The sequence below is a fragment of the Aulostomus chinensis genome, chromosome 9, assembly GCF_037954235.1.
Source record: "Aulostomus chinensis isolate RoL2024-O1b breed Wild chromosome 9, RoL_Achi_v1.0, whole genome shotgun sequence".
Classification (NCBI taxonomy): Eukaryota; Metazoa; Chordata; class Actinopteri; order Syngnathiformes; family Aulostomidae; genus Aulostomus; species Aulostomus chinensis.
In genome coordinates this window covers 7,099,668-7,118,546 of record NC_141328.1, presented here as the reverse complement: position 1 = coordinate 7,118,546, position 18,879 = coordinate 7,099,668, and the positions used below count along the sequence as shown (strand labels likewise).

General features: G+C 39.9%; 3 protein-coding genes across 7 annotated transcripts; all 3 read left to right on the top strand.

Annotated features, from left to right (window-relative positions):
- The first annotated feature begins 298 nt into the window (after nt 1-298).
- lsm14b (LSM family member 14B) lies at nt 299-3,094 on the top strand. 2 transcript variants are annotated; one of them, XM_086212601.1, is made up of 8 exons: nt 306-555; nt 682-845; nt 912-1,041; nt 1,138-1,287; nt 1,452-1,538; nt 1,616-1,777; nt 2,212-2,335; nt 2,414-3,094. In XM_086212601.1, the coding sequence occupies exons 1-8, from the start codon at nt 435-437 to the stop codon at nt 2,571-2,573; spliced, it is 1,098 nt and encodes a 365-aa protein (XP_086068727.1). In that variant the 5' UTR covers nt 306-434; the 3' UTR covers nt 2,574-3,094. The 2 variants fall into 2 exon arrangements, with proteins under 2 accessions (XP_086068728.1, XP_086068727.1); XM_086212602.1 differs by lacking the exon at nt 2,212-2,335 and having other exon boundaries at nt 299-555.
- Nucleotides 3,095-5,066: 1,972 nt separating this feature from the next.
- LOC147255630 (calcium-responsive transactivator-like) lies at nt 5,067-14,197 on the top strand. Of its 4 annotated transcripts, XM_086213450.1 has the most exons (11): nt 5,067-5,183; nt 5,873-5,949; nt 6,178-6,262; nt 6,982-7,114; nt 7,509-7,763; nt 8,623-8,781; nt 10,017-10,118; nt 11,150-11,242; nt 11,343-11,462; nt 11,567-11,694; nt 12,101-14,197. In XM_086213450.1, exons 1-11 carry the CDS (start codon nt 5,115-5,117, stop codon nt 12,125-12,127), a joined length of 1,248 nt encoding a protein of 415 aa, XP_086069576.1. In that variant the 5' UTR covers nt 5,067-5,114; the 3' UTR covers nt 12,128-14,197. The 4 variants fall into 4 exon arrangements, with proteins under 4 accessions (XP_086069576.1, XP_086069575.1, XP_086069578.1 ...); XM_086213449.1 differs by having other exon boundaries at nt 11,567-14,197; XM_086213452.1 differs by lacking the exon at nt 7,509-7,763 and having other exon boundaries at nt 11,567-14,197.
- A 252-nt stretch (nt 14,198-14,449) lies between these two features.
- Nucleotides 14,450-17,949, top strand: mtg2 (mitochondrial ribosome-associated GTPase 2). The gene is made up of 6 exons (XM_086213453.1): nt 14,450-14,916; nt 15,574-15,721; nt 15,863-15,978; nt 16,056-16,274; nt 16,353-16,491; nt 16,597-17,949. The coding sequence occupies exons 1-6, from the start codon at nt 14,677-14,679 to the stop codon at nt 16,992-16,994; spliced, it is 1,260 nt and encodes a 419-aa protein (XP_086069579.1). The 5' UTR covers nt 14,450-14,676; the 3' UTR covers nt 16,995-17,949.
- The last annotated feature ends 930 nt before the right edge of the window (nt 17,950-18,879 follow it).

The window sequence follows — 18,879 nt, the reverse complement described above, 5'->3', positions numbered from 1 at the left end:
GTTGTGATTATTTTTTTCCCCAGAACAGTCAAGGCAGCTGTTACATCAATGACAGATAGCAGCGACGTTTGTCTATGTGGATATCAACTACTGAGGGGGGAGATCATTCAATTACCAGTTAAAAAGTTGTTTTGCAGCTAGATAGCAGCTTGTAATTATTCATGAAATATTATAAACAATAGAGCTATCATTGGGATACGTGTAGGGCATAATACATGTTACAGATAATCATACAGACCAAATGCACCGCGATAGTAAGTAAAAAAAAAAATGACTGACGGGTCAGTTGCTCCATTTGTGACAGGTGCGTTCAAGCCTCAGTGGGCGTGGTTTCAATTCACCTGTGGACACATAAACTGTTCTTGTCCTCTGCCGGCTTGAATGCTGACATGAGTTATCAACAAACTGATTTTTAGATCAAAACCTCAACAGCCATGAGTTCAGTAAAGCCATACATTGGCTGTAAAATTGGATTAATTTCAAAAGCCCAAAATCGCTATGAGGGGATTTTGTATACAATTGATAAAGTGAACTCCACAGTCGTGCTGGCAAAAGGTGAGTTGTAAAGATCTGTGCTTGGCAAGGTTAGAACATGATCGTCTCCTTTTTTTTTTTTTTTTCTTACAAAGACCAGTGAAATTCCGTGCCAGGATTTTCATTTTAACATTTTCTCCTGGCTAGTTAAGTGTTTTGGAACAGAGGGTCGACCCACCGATGAACCCACACCACCCAAAGATGATGTCTTTGAGTATATCACTTTCCGGGGAAGTGATATTAAAGATATCACATTGTGTGAGCTCCCTAGATCTCACCATGGCCTACCTCAAGATCCAGCAATCGTGCAGGTAGACAAGAGCTGCTGCAGTGCATGAATGCTTTGATGATAGGTTGTTTTACTATTATTTTCTTAGTCATCAAGTGCAGGATCATCAGACGTCTACTCAGCTATTGGGCCATTTAATCCACTTCAGTTGCCTGCGTACAACCATCTTGCTGCCAGCTCTCTACTCAGCCAACAGTATGCTGCAGCTCTTGGCCTTGGTAAGCTGTTGACTCTTGATAAACTAACCATAAATCCACATGCTGAATTCAACTGAAAATGTTTAAATGATAAATATGTTCCCCATGTGGTTCCAGGCTTGCACGTTAGAAGGGGCCCCATGGTGGAAAAGGCTGTTCAAACCCTCCATGTGGAAACATCGAGGAGGAGGAGAGGTCTGCCTACGCACCAAGAGCAGGAGCAGCGTTGGGAGAGGAGGCCTCAGAGGGCCAGAGGAGAGACCTACAGTGAGAAAATGAAATGCTATTTCCTCAAATTGGCTGCAATTTTTAACATTGATTGTTACTGGTGTTTTTTAAAGTTTCATCTGGGCAGGTTATAGGTAGTTTTATATGTCCAGTTATGGTGATTGAATAGTCGTAAACAACAGCATGCATGTTTTACTTGAAAGTGAGGTCAGGCCCAGGTGTGCCGTATACTCCGCAAGAAACGCCTCAGCAGTGGAGTGATGAAAACCGGCCTCCCTTCAGAAGAAAAGGTATACAAATTTCTAAAATGGCAGGAAAAATGATTCTGTTCATCTATAACTATACCCCCCCCCCCCATAAATCTTAGGGCCTCGAAGACACAGGAACCGTAGTCGAGGCCAGCTGTTGGTGGTGAAGGTTCCATCTGCTACCCTAAAATTTGACACAGATTTTGATTTTGACTCTTCAAACGCCCAGTTCATTAAAGAGGAGCTGGAGAGGGAGGCGCTGGACAGGATGAACATGAAAGGTTGGTTCACTTGGCCACGAATTCATTGTTTAATTTTCAGGTGAATTGTCTTAAGAATTTTAACTTCTGAAATCCATTTAAGTCTTTTTTATGATTGTTTGACATGTCATTGTCAATATTTTTTTTTTTTTTTTTTTGAGGCATCCCTCTGAATTCTCAGTAGTGGCTGCCGCAATGGCTGTGATGACGCTTGTTCATGATTCAGCTCTACCTTAGGTAGAGGCCTACATATGTGTAGATTGTGTGTTTTCACAGTTCTTAGCAATATAAACATGATTGAATTCCAACAAATACAGCTGCAACTGAATAATGGATTATATTATCAGTTGTAATGTTAGCGATGGGGTTGACTGTGTAGCATAATGACAGTAGGAGTTGAAAATCGGTGAGTCGACCATTTAATGCATGTACGCCTACTTTACATATCTCTACAGATGGAAATTATGAGGTTGGCGTTGAATCCCAATCAAATGCAGAGGATAATCATTTTGGTCCAAAATGCTACTACGACAAAGCAAAGTCATTCTTTGACAACATTTCCTCTGATAACAAATTCAGGTAAATTAAGAGTTTAGTTGGCTTTTCATGTATTTTTTAAGATGCAGGCTTACATTTTGTGTCAACCACTGGTTTTAGACCAACATGGGCAGAGGAACGAAAACGCAATTTGGAGACATTTGGGGTCCCTGGAAGGTTCTTAGGGGGCCAAGGCTCTAGAGGTGGATTTACTGGACGAAGAGGACGAGGGACTGTTCAGACTGGACAGTCGTCCAGAACCAGGAGCGCACGACTGTAAAGGTCAGGGTTGACGAACGGTCCTACCAATTGCTGACCTTCAGTTATTTTTTTTCCGTTTATTGAAAGCCAAAAGGCTGTGTTCAATGTCTTTGTCATGATCAGAAGTGGCACTGTGTGCAGAAAAAAGCTTTGTTTTTGTTACCTATATTTCTAGGCTTTTAATTTTGATTTGATACTTACTTTTTGTCCCATTTTGTATTATGGACACTGGGATCATTATATTGTCCTCATCAATGTGATTTTTGTATTTTTCCTCAAGATTTGAAGTTTTTCTCCCTCCTGATGAGAAGTAAATGTCGAAATTTTCTTGGTGAAGATTTTCAGTCCTACAATTTTGACATTAAAACATTTTTTCTCAGTGCTAATGGTTGTTTTTTTCATGAAATGATTTAAAATGTTCTAGATATTAATTTAAAATGAGTTGGCCTTAAATGTATGAGAGGCCAAAATTGTGTGTATTTCTTTATTTTGTTATTGAAACAAGTCAGAATTATATAAATAAACTGGAAATTGCTGGTGCACCTGTCTCATTTTTTGGGGCATGCAGATTACGTAATGGTGCATATTCATGAATTGTTGCCTGTGCATTAGTGAGCAAACAAACCTTCAGTTATCCCAGTTTTTATATGGTGTTCATTAGCTTATCAGTGTTACTCCATATCACTAGAAACAGAATACAAACGTGCTTGGAAATTAGCCACTGGCTATAATCTGTCATATTTACGTGTAAATGTTACGATCAATATGCACTGTTCCTGGTCTTCTTAAATCTACAAACTCTCGGACCCCCCCCCCCTCCATTTACTGATTTATTTTAACATTCATTTCATGCTTAATCAAGGAATTTATACCTCGTTTTGAAAAGAGTGAAATAAGGTAACAATACTTAATAGGAAAAACAAAGGATTTTTACAGCTTTTTGAATACAAACTTGTCTGCCTGAAAGGAATATCAGGGTCAAATGATATAAAAAGGTTTATTTACTAGGCTAGGAAATAAAGCAACAATACTCAGACTGCTTGCTAGGGTTATTTTACCTTTGGATAATACATGAATAATGAGAACTCTGTTTTGTTCCCTGTATCATCATCATTCATAGTGTTTATAAAGAGAATTATCAGTCTGTGGTTAGAAAAGGGGGGGGGGGGGTTCTCAACAGCTGTTCTCCTGTCTTTAATCAATTTATACATTTAGCATCTAATCAGGGTAAAATAAAACCAATTTTTTTAAACTCTGGTGCCCTCTTCTGGTCAAAGACGGAACTGCTTCATTCATTGGAAGATACGAACAGCCACTCTACAACATGTCCTCGATTGATACATTTTTGTCCCAGTCAATGTGAGTTAGAAATACTGGCGACTCTCTGGGACTGTTTTATTATGGTCTGTAGTTTTAGATTAGTTTGAGAAACCTTGCTCTGTGAGCCTCCTTAAAAAAAAAAAAAAAAAAAAAAGTGACCAATCAAAGGCTAATTCTTTCACGTTGATCTGTACCTAAATAACACATCTTGGTTTTAGAATCTCGGGTTATTCGAGTAGGTCGCTCTATTAACTTGTGTGAGATTAAAAGAATATGTGATCTGCTAGATATTTTTTTTCTTGTCAGTCCAATTAACCTTGGGGTCACCTGTAGAGATTTCTGTTGAAATAAGGACTTGAGAGCAACTGTTAACTGGTCATTAAATTTGTCTTCGCTGAGGGTTCAATGTAGTTTAAAGGTCATTTCAACAGAAAGAAACATTTTGACTCCAATGCATTCAATCTCATCTTCCCCATTCAATTTGTTATATATATATATATGTGTGTGTATATATATATATATATATATATGTATATATATGTGTGTGTGTGTATATATATATATATATATATATATATATATATATATATATATATATATATATATATATGTGTGTGTATTGGACTGTTTTAACATACAATAAAACGACACAAATAATACTGTACACATCTTAGCATATACGGCCGTCCTGAACTTTTTTTTTTTTTCCATTGTCAGCCAAGCGCGGATGAATCAGGGATGAATATCGAGTCTTTATTTTCGATGTAATTAAACGTATTGGGATGTGACAGAAGATTCCCGGCAAATTTAAACTCTTTTCTTTCTTTTTTTTTGTCTCCCACCACTCGTCACAACTGGTCCTGATGGGAGCTGTTGCGTACTGAGCGCTGATGTGGACTCATTGGCTTCCACGAATCAAAAGATGAGGGGACGTGGTAGGCAGCTCACCCCTCGGACTATACCAAAACCAGAGGGAGAATTTATCTCCCTCCTATGTAACATCTTATTATTCTTACCATTATTTGCATGCAGACATCATCTATATACTCAGTCAAAGTTCAGATATAATCACTTTCAGGGGATTTAATCGTCGTCTCTTTTTTTAATTTGTTTGCAAATACCTGACATTATAAATACCCCTATATTCTGGTAATGGAGAAACTACAACCAAATAGAGGGCTGCGCTGAAGATAATAAACATTAAAATAAAAAGAGCGCTTATTATTTCCCATATGACAAAATGTCGGTGGCATTTTCATCGGCGCGCCCCAGAAGTAAAGGGGAGGTGACACAGCAAACTATTCAAAAGGTAAAATAAATAAATAAATAAAATCCCTGTGCATTGCGTTAATGTTCAGATATTCTTACAGGGTGGGAGTGTTCTGCCCGCTGCTAGTGCAGAGAAAGTAGCCTGGTGATTACCAGAAGAAACGGCAACTGGTTTTCTATGTGATAGTCAAAGATGCGAAGCAAACAAAGCCATGACGGTGATACAGGCGAGCGCTTTATTGGCCAATCAGTGCATCATGGTCTTTCTGGATGGTTTATTCTTTCTTTATAGACAATGAACGTGAAATTGAGTTATATTCCGTGACTTGTTTCCAGGAATTTTGAAGCCTTGCAGGTGCTAAGTCATTGGACATGTATGTGATTGTCATCCGATTTGTTGCAAAAATATGAGAAAAGCAGGGTAGTGTACAGCGATGGAGGGCGATACAGGTAGATTGCGGGACCCGCAGCTTCCATCCTCGCTTGAACCGTTTATGTACGTTTTTTCTTTCTTTTTTTCAAATTAGGTAAAGACTTTTACGATTTTCTCAATAGAAAGTACAGCTATGAAGCTGCAGCTCCATTTTTAAATATAGAAAAGAAAAAAGAAAAAAACTGACCCAGAAAAAATAATTCTGTCGCGGGTTGAAGTTGTGAGAATCCAGGACAGCATGAAAAGAGCATTTCACCCAGCATTATGATCTGAAGTTGTTCTGCTTCCTCCCAAAGATGCTGGATGAAAACCATCAATTGATACAGTGTATAATGGATTACCAAAGTAAAGGCAAGACAGCTGAGTGCACACAGTGAGTGTTATTTGTCTGTTGCTTATTTAAATCTCGTAAGTGTCTTTTTATTTGTTTGGATGGATCACGTCTAGATGTAGAATCTACTCTTCCTGGGGTCTAGATGAAATTACATCACAATTAAAATTACTGCAATCAAAACAGGCAAAAAACCAAAATCTTATGAATATAAAAACAACAAACCATGGAACAGCGATGAAACAATGTTTTATTTTTCTTCTTTGGCAGATATCAGCAGATCCTGCACAGAAACCTTGTTTACCTGGCCACAATAGCAGACTCCAATCAGAACATGCAGTCACTGCTACCTGCGGTGAGTCTTGCTTGAGGATGCCATCGGTCCACTTCTCTCGATCTTGTACGTGATAGGGACCCCTACAGGGTCACAGAATTGCCCTGGGGTCATCTAAGGGTTGTGGGGTGAAAAAAAAACAAAAACAAAGTCAAACTTTTATTTTTTAACATTCTACCACCTACAACAGTGATGTAATTTGTTTGGCCTAGTTTTTTTGAGTGTGTTCCTGCACCTGAACACTATCAGGTATATACTATTGCAGTTCTTGAACTAAGGCTTGAAGGACTGTTGTATAAGGGCAGAGAATTTCATTTTTACATGTTATCAGGTTCAGTTAGCTCAGTAATTCTGGACTAAACTACACATGCTGCCTGTATTGGTGCAGTTAGATACATATTTTGAAACACTTGTGCCAAAATTGAATTTATGGGCAGTGCAGTCTTAAAGTGCCACGTTTTAACTTTGCCACGTTTTAACTTTGCTAAAGGATGTAGTAAATTAGCCTGCAATCATAATGGACTGTATGTTGTTCATTTTAAATAAAAAAAATAAACCAATTATTCTGGATGGTTTTGACTCAAAAAGGTCGAGAACCACTAGCGGATGGCTAATTCTGTATGGCACAGAAATACACTTTAATGACCGCCACTGATCATATTAAAACAAATATTCTTAATGGTGCCGTTCACAAGGCTGAGTAAATATAAGTATAAATAGTTTTTATTTTTCACTTACAGCCTCCCACCTCAAATATGTCCATGGGTCCTGGAGGAATAGGCCAGAGTGGGGGACACGCTCCCAGCAACCTTAATGAAAACATGGTCCCAGGACCACCTCCCACATCCATGATGCAGAGTCAGATGAGCAATGGTGAGTGTCAGTAGTCGTGTAGTAGCAGACTCTTACACACAAACGTACAGTGTAGATGCAGTTATACAGCTCCACCTCACCTGGACTAGTGAGGTGGAGCGTCATCTTGACATTGCTGCATGTCTATTTTTGATTTTGCCTTGTTTGTCCCAATCTTGTTTATTTTTTATTTATTTATCTTACAATCGTCTGTATTTTTACATTCTGACAAAATGACTTATGTAGCTATGGCACTGTTTGCTTTCTTTCTGTTTCTAATCCATTGTATCCATTCTTTTGTGCAACCATGCAAGCTTAAAGATGAACTGAATGTGGTTCTATGATTAACATGATGAGGTACTACTGTATGTTGGAATATGCGCTAGCCGCTCTGACTGTGCATGTGTGTCGTCAGGCCCCAGCCATGCTCCCATGCAGCAGCAGTCTGGTCAGGTGCAGTCGACTATTCCTTCCACATCCCACAACCTGCCAGCCAGCAACTACAGTAGCTTGGCCTCGTCCACCGGCTACAGCCACGCTGCCCCTTGCTCCCAGGGTAGCATGATCCAGGGCCCTGGGCCTGGATATGGCTCTTCCTCCTCTTCTTCCACCACATCCTCATCCACCTCTTCTTCCTCCCGCAGCAACCTCAACATGCAGTCCAGCCAAGGTGAGCTAGGCTCAGACAAGCCCAATTACCAAACTCATAGAAAGGAACATTTAAAGGTTGAAGTTCAATAATCCCACACTTTGGTTTATGTTGCAGGTTTTGGGTCAGAGTTTTGTTTTTGTTTTTTTGTTAGCTTGTTTGCTTTTTATGTTACAGAGAAGTAAATACATTTCTTGCCAATTACATCAAAATACAGAGAAACTTGCATTGAGTTCAAACAATTAAATTAAAAAAAAAGCATATTCACTACTGTGTTTTCTCTTCAGTAAGCCATCAGTATACCAGCGTAACTTGGTTGATACTCGCCGTGTACTGACATACAGTTGAACGTATTCATGATGTTGCACAAAGTGTTTCATCGCTCTGTAAATACATTTCTGCTTGGAATACATAAAAATACACATTCAGTTCATCAGAGTCGCGGCTTCTCCGTTCTTCCCTCTGGAATTTATTCCCCCTTATCCCTTGTCCAGGTTTTGTCATTCCTAATCTCTTACCCCTGACCTTGAGATGCAGCCCGCCTCTCCTTGGTGTCCATCTATATTTACTGTTTACGCACTGACTTCACTGGCCTTGTTTACATTTATACTTCACTGCAGCATCTTGAATGCAAAGCTTCTCTTCAGAGAGATGTTTTGAGACTCCTGACTACTGTGGATGCTTCCGACTTTTTCCCTGTGCACTGCCTCAGACCTCCTTCTGCATTTGATTTGTTGTCAGTTTAATTATGCATTTCTACTGCTCTATTTTGATATGTATATCTTTATATATATATATATATATATATATATATATATATGTATGAGATCTGTACACCCACCCCCCACCTCCACCCTCAAAATGCTACCTCCCTCTCTAGTGTCCATGATACACCAACAGTCTGCCACCCCCCACTACCCTTCAGCCCAGGCTGGAGGCTATCAGGGTCAGCAGGCAATGGGCATGATGAGAGAGGGCAGTCAAGGAAACAGTATGATGTCCCACAGGACCATGGGATCTTACCGCTTGTCACAGCAAGGTGGGTGGTAAGACGTTTGCATGCAGCTTTGGTTTGGCATGACCAGTGTTTGGAACCGCTGGGACTGAAATGGACAAGGTTTTATATTCTGTACGGAGGCAAGTGTCGCATCGCGTCTAGATTAGATAGGTATATGCCGGGTTTATTCCCAAAGCTCCTCAGGCTCTATCTTTATTGTATCATGGAGTAGTGTTAAGTGTTACAGATCATAATGTGATAATGATATCGAAGGTCTACAAATAACTATCCCACCTGCCAGCCTATAATCTTAAGAAGCAGACTCGAGATTTATCACTTGTGTCACATGAGGTCCTTGTCTCTGTGAATCACTTAACTTGTGGCCAATAATAGCTCAGACATGAAAAAAAGGATGTGATACTGTCTCCAGGGCAACAGGCCAGGGTTGTAAGGCCTCATTCACCTTGCTGCACTATTGTCCTTCCATGACTTGATGAAATTGATGTCTCCACAGTTTTAACTTGGTCCTGAGCTATTGTTTCCGCTCATCTATCAAGTGTAGCCTCTTGGCTATATTGGAAATGATCAGATCCAAGTATGAGTTTGTTACAGAAGATTACAAAAAATTTGTGTTTTTCCTTGTACAGCTTATTTCAGAAGTTGGAAATGTGAAGGTCCAATGTCTGAAAAAGGGATCACATTTGGCTGTTTGGTGTATTTTGCAAATACTTTTTTTCTGCTGGTGTTCTAATTTTATTAGATAAAACATTAAAAAAAAAAAGGAAAGGAATGGAATCTGGAGTTTCTGCACACCACTTACGCAGAGATTCTTCCTGGTATATGGCTTTCAGTAATCCTCTTTTTCTCCTCACAGTTAGGTCACGTGCATTTCTCATAAGATTAATTGCTCCAGTTTCATTTGCATTTCTAAAATTGGGATGGCCTTAAATAGCTTCCTTGATACTGTTATATCACCCCACGCTAAAGAATCGCTGGTGAAAATTGTATCTAGATACATAAAACCACATCTTGTCTGATGAATTTACATGATCACAATTGATAATACATTCTTCATAATTCTAGTTGTTCTTAATATCTGTCAACAGTTTTATTTTGATCATTAATGCACACACACACACACACACACACACACACACACACACACACACACACACACACACACACACACACACACACACACACACACACACACCCCTTCATCGTCCAAATCATCCAACCAACTTGTTTAACCAATCGTGGTGTCGCCTGTCTTGCAGGATCCTCACAGCAGTACATGGGACAAGACGAGTTCTACGGAGAGCAGTATGGACACACTCAGAGCTCCAGCGAGCCCATAAACCAGCAATATTACCCTGATGGTAATCATGCACATTCATTAACTCCATGCACACAGTTCTCAAATACACCGTAGGTTATGATGTGTACTCTTAGCGCTGGACCACAGTCACAGCCCTTCCTGTTACTCATCGTCTTTTTCCCGTATTGTGGGAGATGAAAACTATTGAAAATCAATTGGTCTCAATTATTTTTCCTCCCAGTGTGTCTGTGTCCATACTGTCCCCTTTGGTGTGCCGAAATTTCAGATTTCAGAGAAGACAAGAGGTTGAGTCCAGTTGCCTAGTTTGATCATTTTTTGAGGATTACGATGACCTGGATAACTGAGAATATTCACAAATACATTTCAGAGAATGCAGAAGCAGTATGTTGAAGGCAGAGTATGAACTTCCTTCAGGGGTTTTTCTGTGTGATTCTGAGTTCACACTGAAGCAAGAAGAAAATGTTGTTTGTGGTTGTGGTTTTGTTGCTGTATGTATATTGCTAATGTACGGTGCCCAGGAGGTGTCATTTGTGCGTACGGTTTATTCACAATAATTAACCGATAATGTCCGAATTTGTTTAGGATTGTACGTTCTAGTCAAGATGAAAAGATCAGTCTCTAATGTTGCATGATTTGATATTCCAAAATATGAATCGTCAATTTATTTCAGTAATTATTAAAATGAATCATTTGATTATTATCAAATATTATTAGTATGATCACTTGTCAAAGCACAATCAGTCCCCATACACACACACACACACACACACACACACACACACACACACACACACTCGCACACGCACGCACGCACACCTTATACCCAAGGTGGGGAAGGTGGCGGCATCACTTTGCTCATGAAATTTAGCAATAAGAAAAATAAACACAGCACAACTGTGTGTGTTTTGAATGGAGGAGTGGCTTTGCAGCTCAACCAAAAGCACAAATTATATTTCAGTGAAACCTCCTTGGCTCTGTATGGATATATTGGCTTCAAACTGGGAATTTCGCTGCTGGACTTAAAAGCGTCTTGAACTATCAGGGTAGTGTTTGCATGTGTTGAATCAACAGGTCACGGGGAGTACCCGTATCAACATCCTTCATATGGTGAGCAGGGTTATGAAAGGTCCTTCGATGAATCTTCACAGCATTACTATGAAGGAGGTAATAGTTTTTGTAACTATTTTGATGCATTTTAAGTTCATCCAGCCAAAATGAAAGAACTGTGAATAGCTGACATGGCCATGTTGATTTATACCTCCAGGCAACTCCCAGTACAACCAGCCACATGCTCAGTATCAGCAGGGCTCTGGCCAGCAGCAGCCCTTTGGCCAGCAGCAGTACTCCTCTCAACAAGGTTACAGTGGACAGCCGCAGGGATACGGTTAGAACAACCCTTTCTACCTATGATTGTGTGGGTTCATACGTTTTTAAACACACTCGCACATCAAATGAACGAATGAACTGAGTTCTACTCCTCCGCTGCAGGACCTAACCAAGTGGGATCCTCCCAGTACTCTCAGTATCAGCAGGGTCAGAGCCAACAGTACGGTTCTTACCGGCCCTCCCAGGGAGGCGCTGGAGCACAGCCGCAGAGGCCCTATGCCTACGAACAGGTACGTGAATTTAGATCAGCCTTTCAACCATATTTGGTCCTGATGTTTTTTGTTCATCGTCATGTGTGCTGACCAGAGGTGAGTGATTTTAGACTTCACTTAGACTTGAGATGGATGATTTCAAAGAACTTCAGTATTTCTCATATATCATTCACAACATGATTTTGTTGATCATATTTTTGGAGCTGAATGTTCACAATGCAACACAATTTTTGTTTCCCTGTGGAACCAATAGTATCAAAAATCTCAACAGGGGAGTTTTTAGCTTGCAGTAGGTAAAATAATCAGCCACGTCAGAAAGCAAAATGCACGCTTGACAAACAAAGAGGCTACAACAAGCCCATTTATCTTACTGAAATGCTACTTGTTTTTTGCAGTGTAATCTGTCAGTGTATTTTTTTTTCAGGGTCAGTATGGAACTTATCAGCAATAAGGCACTGGATTGTTTTCCGATTGGATGAAAATGAGCGAGGATTGGTGATGCTCGGCTCAGCTTTGAATGAGAAGGCTGCATTGTATTTATCAAATTTATTTATTCATCATTCTAACTCATCTGTTTTGCCTATCACAGGGTTGTAGCTCTTAGATGGAGGTTTCAAGTGGTAACATTATAAAAATCAAGGCTCTTTTAGAATTTAATGTAAACCTTCCATGTGGCTCAAGTATGTCGCTAAAAAGCATCAGTTAGTTCACTAGTAAGCATCTCTCCAACTTGATATCCTTCTCTTTGCCTTCCACTTGTCCTTTTCCTGTCTCTAGCGTTTGGTTTTTATTTCTTTTAACCCAGGGAGAAGATATATGTTTTTTCAGACTGTTTCTATAAAAGTTAATTAGCTTAAGAAGATATTCCAGGGGCAGCATGGCTTGGAGGTAGAGTGGCCGTCTAGCAACAAAGTCTTGCTGGTTCGATCCTCACCTCCCCCGGTGACCATTTCGAAGTATCCTTGAGCAAGATACTGAACCCCTAATTGCTCCTGATGGCCCTGCGACGGACTGGCGACCCGTCCAGGGTGACCCCGCGACTTTTAACGGATAAGCGGTATAGAAAATGGATGGATGGATGGAAAATATTCCTTGACAACACTGTTAATCTAGTGATAAGAGAAACTGATTTGATGAAAGTGAAAACGTTGGTCCTTAAACCTGACTTGATCAGGGGGTTTGTCTGTGTTACCGTGTAACTGTGACGTGTTGCTATGTGGTCTAACATTATGTGTGTTCAGTCTCTGCATACGTCTCACTTAGACTGTAGGTGGTCAACTGGTCCAGATGTAAATGTGTATGTCATTGTCCATTGCGGTAGTATTTTTAATTTAACCCTACATTTTCCGTAGCACTGAGCTGCACATCCCGTATTTTTGTGCAGAGGAAAATAAGGGTTACCTTACCCAGATTCAGTCACTAACACACATCAAAATATTTGTCTGCACTTTATTTGCAGTGACAGTGTACGTATTGTCTTACATGTATTATTGTAACGTGATTCAAGCTGTTCTTCGGAAACAATCCTCAAAAAGCCAAAGCAACACAGGAGCAGAACAGAAATATGTCCTGTACCTCTTCTCCAGTAAGTGCATAATACACTGCTGTTTCGTTGAGGTTGTTTCTTCTGGTAGATTGACACTGTGTAACTTTATTTGTAGCATCTTGACGTACAATGATGGCGAAGACGAGGGTTGGTTTGTTTGATATGATTAAGTGTTAAGTTGCAGGTCTCAACTAACATCTATTATTTAGGTATAAGATTTTTTTTTTAGTGTGTTTTCATGTAAAGTAGCTCATCAAAAGCTTAAAGCTTATTATTTTAGTTTTCAAGAACTTTTAAAATAAGACATATTATAGCAAAGGTAAATACGTGTATGAATGACATGATACAAAAGCACAATTGCCGTCTTTTACATATTTATTTTAGTATTGAATTCCCTTATCTTTTTCTGTGCTTTTATATATGTTATTAATTCACTTCAAAAAAGTCGGACAATACCTCTGACCCAGTGTTTTTACAGTTTGATAAGCAAGCCGATTATAGATTATCATTGCGATGGTAAGGGTCCATCTTTGCAGTATATCCTGTAGTATTTCAGCTTACCTCATAATAAGTATAATACATTAGTTTCAGTCGCATTTAGCAGGTTTAATCATGAATGGGAGATAGCTGGCTGTCAAACAGCTGAAGGTACCACGCAACACTGACAATCACAGTCCTCTATACTACAATGAATCTGTGTCAGTGTTTCGTTTTACTGTGAACTGGACACCAACGGTTACTAACAGTTTTTCTGATATCACTGATTTGCGTGGTTTGCCTTGATTTGTGTGTGTGTGTTTGTGCACGTGCGTGTGCGCGTGCATGTGTGTGTGGGTGTGTGTGTGTTCAAGAGACAGAGCAAAGATTGGTGTGCATAATCCACATATGAATGTGATGTACTTGGCTATTCTAAGACTGTACTGCCTGGTATTTTATGCTATCTTTTGTTACTGTTTGTTATATGAAATAAACTGACATCCAAATTTTTGAATGTGTACATTTTGTTTACAGTTGTCATTAAGCCTATTATTGCAGCATAAATATTAATATAGCTATTGGTATACTGTTTTAGTATCATTCGTTTTTTGTTTTTGTTTTTTACTCCGTCTTTTTTTTATTGATTTTTAAGTCTATGTCATGTCCTGTCCTCTGCGCTCTGCACTGCATCCCCAGCACAGTAGGCGGCGGTCAAGGGACAAAGCAGCAATATACATAGGCGTCTACGTAATGTCCCTTCACAGTTTCCGTACAACGAAGCCACAGTACAGGACGTAGCATGCGTTTGTCTGGTTGTACTCCATACCCTCTACCTTACATGACAACTTTCACAGTTTTTTAGATATTTTCACAACTTTTGTGATTGGTTCAATAAGTGATGTTGACGACGACGCTGAGTTCACTTCGCTAGTTAGCTGTCGTTAGTTATAAATAACTAGCTATCACCCGTCGTCGCAATGTTGGCTGTATTGTCGAGAGTTAGGACTCCTGTTTGGCTTTCTTCAAACATACAATTACAGCAGAAATTAGCACGAGTATTAAGTGGAAATGAGATAATCTTGTTAAGCTCCACAGGAGTGTCACCGGCGTGCAGACGGAGTGACACCTCAAGTGTCAGAGGTGTCAGCACCACCGCTGGACTGTGCGCCAAAGCCAAAGGACAAACGAAGAAGAGAGAACTGACAGAGAAGAAACTGGTAATGTTGTGGGCCATGTGATAATTATATTTCTACACACTTCTTTGGAGTTACGCATTATTCTCGAATAAACCATAGATGATAAAGGCATATCGATAGTCATTTAACCATTGTCCAATCAAACAAATTGTAAAAATTAAATGAACTGTGTCCCCATCCATCTTGATGCCCTCGAAGCACAGACAACATGTTTTTGTTATTGCTTTTTTCTCTGTGATTTTACTGATCTCTTCATTGTTAGCATAAATATTTGAACAGAAAATAAATCTGCCTTTCAATATCTCCTCTCTAATGTGGCCCAGTGACTCCTGATCCATACCTGATGTCATTACAAAATAGGACAAATAAGACAAGTTTTATGTTAACAGTGCTCAAGAATAACTTACCTTTGTCCAGTCATATTTCTGGTGCAAAATTTAAAAAAGAAAAGTGTCTACGACTAAATCAGTATGAATTATCTTAAATCACACTCCGAAAATCCTCCCTGCTAGAGTTTTATCTCTCATGAGTTTTCTGACTTGTGCTTGAGCTTTTCTAATACTGTATGTCGCTCACCTAAATAATGACAGTTGAACCACAGAGCTGTTCGAGGACACCCCTCAGAAGAAAAATGGAATATTATTTCTTCTTGAACCGGTTCTCTAATTTGGCCTGCAGACCCGTCAATTTGTGGACTACCGTCGTGTGATGCTGGTGGCTGGCTCAGGCGGTAACGGGGCCTGCAGCTTTCACAGTGAACCCCGGAAAGAATGGGGAGGACCAGACGGAGGGGACGGAGGAGATGGAGGAAGCATCATCATTAAAGGTAAGGAAAGGATTAAAGGAATAGTGCACTGCCATCAATAGTGATTTGAGTCCTCACTCATCATTTGCACTTTAAAATGATATTCAGAACTGCGTAATTTTCTGCTCAGATTAAGAAAGAAATGCATTTGCATCCTTTCAGCTGATCGATTTATCAAATCATTGGCTCAAGTAGTTCCAGTGTACAAGGGAGAACATGGGCGGTCTGGGGGCAGCAAGAACTGTTTCGGTCGAAATGGCAACCCAACCTATATTCATGTGAGTCCGTGCAATGATCATATCATTTCATAACAGTTTTATCATATATTTGTCATAAACCTCTGTGATATATTTAGGTTCCATTAGGCACAATAGTGAAAGAAGAAGGCAAGTTAGTGGTGGACTTGGCCAAGCATGGCCAGGAGTATCTGGCTGCATTTGGAGGTGCCGGGGGGAAGGGCAACAGATTCTTTCTGACCAATGAGAACCGTGCCCCAATGATGTCTACCCCAGGTACGAAGGGCCAGGAGAGACTCCTTCATCTAGAGCTACGGACGATGGCTCACGCTGGACTGGTGAGAAAATTTCTAGAAGAATGTTAGTGTATTTCAGCGCCATGATCAACAGCTTGTTTTGCACCTTTGTGTCATTAGGTCGGGTTCCCAAACGCTGGGAAATCCTCCCTATTAAGAGCCATCTCCAATGCTAGGCCTGCTGTGGCTGCTTACCCTTTCACAACACTCAACCCCCATGTCGGGATCGTCACGTACAGGGATCATGAGCAAGTGGCAGGTGGTCATGAAAACTGAATTTTCTAATGATATTTTGATAGGATCTTTAACTTTTCTGATATGCAATAAGATGTACATGTTTGGTTATCACCCGTCTTCTGTGCAGTGGCTGACATCCCAGGCATCATTGAAGGAGCTCATCGAAATCGAGGCTTGGGCTTCTCCTTCCTGCGTCACATAGAGCGCTGCCGATTCCTCTTCTTTGTTCTGGACATATCCAATCCAGAGCCCTGGAGCCACTTGAAACAGCTGCGCTATGAACTAGAACAGTATGAGCCCGGTCTTTCCCAGCGGCCTCAGGCCATCATAGCCAACAAAATGGACCTACCAGGAGCCCAGGAGAACTTAGAGACTCTAAAACGCCACGTTGCTCAGAGAGTCATCCCTGTGTCAGCTCTCACTGGCCAGAACACAGGGGAGCTCATCTTGCACCTCAGAGAGCTGTATGATGGCTATCTGCAAGGAGATGGCCACAGCGGGGGAGACCAACCCACCAGGTGGTAAATAGAATGACTTCCTTTCCTCCTCTAATATTTATACATTGTATTTTTACAATGGAAAATAGTGAATGTATTTATTTCTCCAATAAATATTAATAAATAAAAATGTAATGTTTCTTTTTCAATGGGGATTTTAGAGGGTGTCCTGAAATGTCATCTTACCCCCTGAAACTGTGCTCAAAAACAGTTTGTGTTCTTGATAGAACGATTTTCTCTACTTAACTTGCATTGCTGCTTTGCCATCACTAGGGGGAGACAAAGAAGCAACAATAAGTCACATCGGTAGATTTCTTTGTCCCCTCTGTATCCTGTTTTTAAGTCAAAATGTATATAGTAGTTTTGTTGAAATTTCAAGGTGCACAGTAGGTTTTGTCAAAAAATTAGAAGACATTTCTCAAACATGACGATGTTTAAAATGACAGCACATTGCAGTGCACACAGGCCCTCAGGGTCAGTGTAGTGGATGTTTATGCATTTTCTTCTTTGCAAAACCCAACTTTTTCAAATGCAGAACAGACGTACAAGATTTCAATGTGGTTTTGATGATTTGTTGGGACCAAGCAAATGTTTCTTCACAGGGTGTGCATCTGTCATAATTCAGTATAACTCCAGGTTTGTACATTATTTCGGCAAATTTTTGACTGAAGCAGAATGAATGAAGCTGGAACTGAGGAGGAGCTGATTGGATGAGAACCACGGGGAACCATGGTGGGATTGATGAAGACTGAGACAGGTGATTTCCCTTGAAAAAAGGCATATTCAGACAGGACCTTGAGTAATTTGTAATTTTGAAGAGGATGTATTTGATATCAATAGCGTGTATACATGCAGTGTGTGATTTGTGAAGTTCCAATTCCAGGGCAAATTACCAACTAGATTTTGACAAAAACAGAGCTCAGCTTATAACAACAGTCCAATGTGAGTTGTCATCCCAGTAATTGGTGGGAATGTTGGAAGCTTCCCAAAAGTCAGTCGTAGTAGCAGTAGATATTTTGGCCAGTGGGACTGGAACTTTGGAAAATAAATGCATATTCATCTGCAAGGGTGAGTCATTACTTTTTTTAAAAATTGTGCTGCGTCACACAGGGATCAGTATCTGTAAGCCATGATTTGAACGCACGAAAGGTGACATCAAATTATGCGTCAACATTCACAAATAAAAGCCTTCAAGTGACAGCTGGCCTGAAAATAAACAACCTATCACAGACGAGGAAGCAAGCACAGACAAGTGCAATATGACAAAACACACTACCTTCAACTAGGAAGAATGGGGGAAGTTATCGTGTGTATTCTTGTAGTATTGTGTCAAGCAAACTTCATTCAATTCGAACAATGACTAATTCTTCTTGGTAAATGGTAATTTTGATAATTGTGTTTTTTTTTTGTGTGGTTCAGTTGAATTCAGAGAGCGAAAGAGACAAGAAGGGGCTGTTGTTGAAAATATCGGAGTTCAGTAATGATTTACAAACTCCTGTCATCAAATTTACAAGACTTTGTCATTGATTCAAGTAAAATCAAGCAGTACAAAGAACAATTTGAATACTGAGAGTGTCTTCTCCTGAACTGTTGTGCTACTTAACTAACTGGTCCCGGTACAAGCGAGACATTGGCAAATATCTCCACTTCTGTACACACCTGATAGATCCAGCTAATGAGTGGAATGACAATTGTCATTTGACAACTTTCAGTCAACTCAAAAATAAGTGAGATGTTCCTTCCTGCATAACAGTTTTTCTCTGGACCATCTTTAAATCAGGAGAAGGAATCTTATCAGCAGCTGGCTTAGAATCTGACATTTTACTGTGACTCATCATTATAATCATCATCCTGTTAAGAGTTCAAGCGACTTTTAAAAGGACTTTAAGGACTATAAACTCATATCTATAACT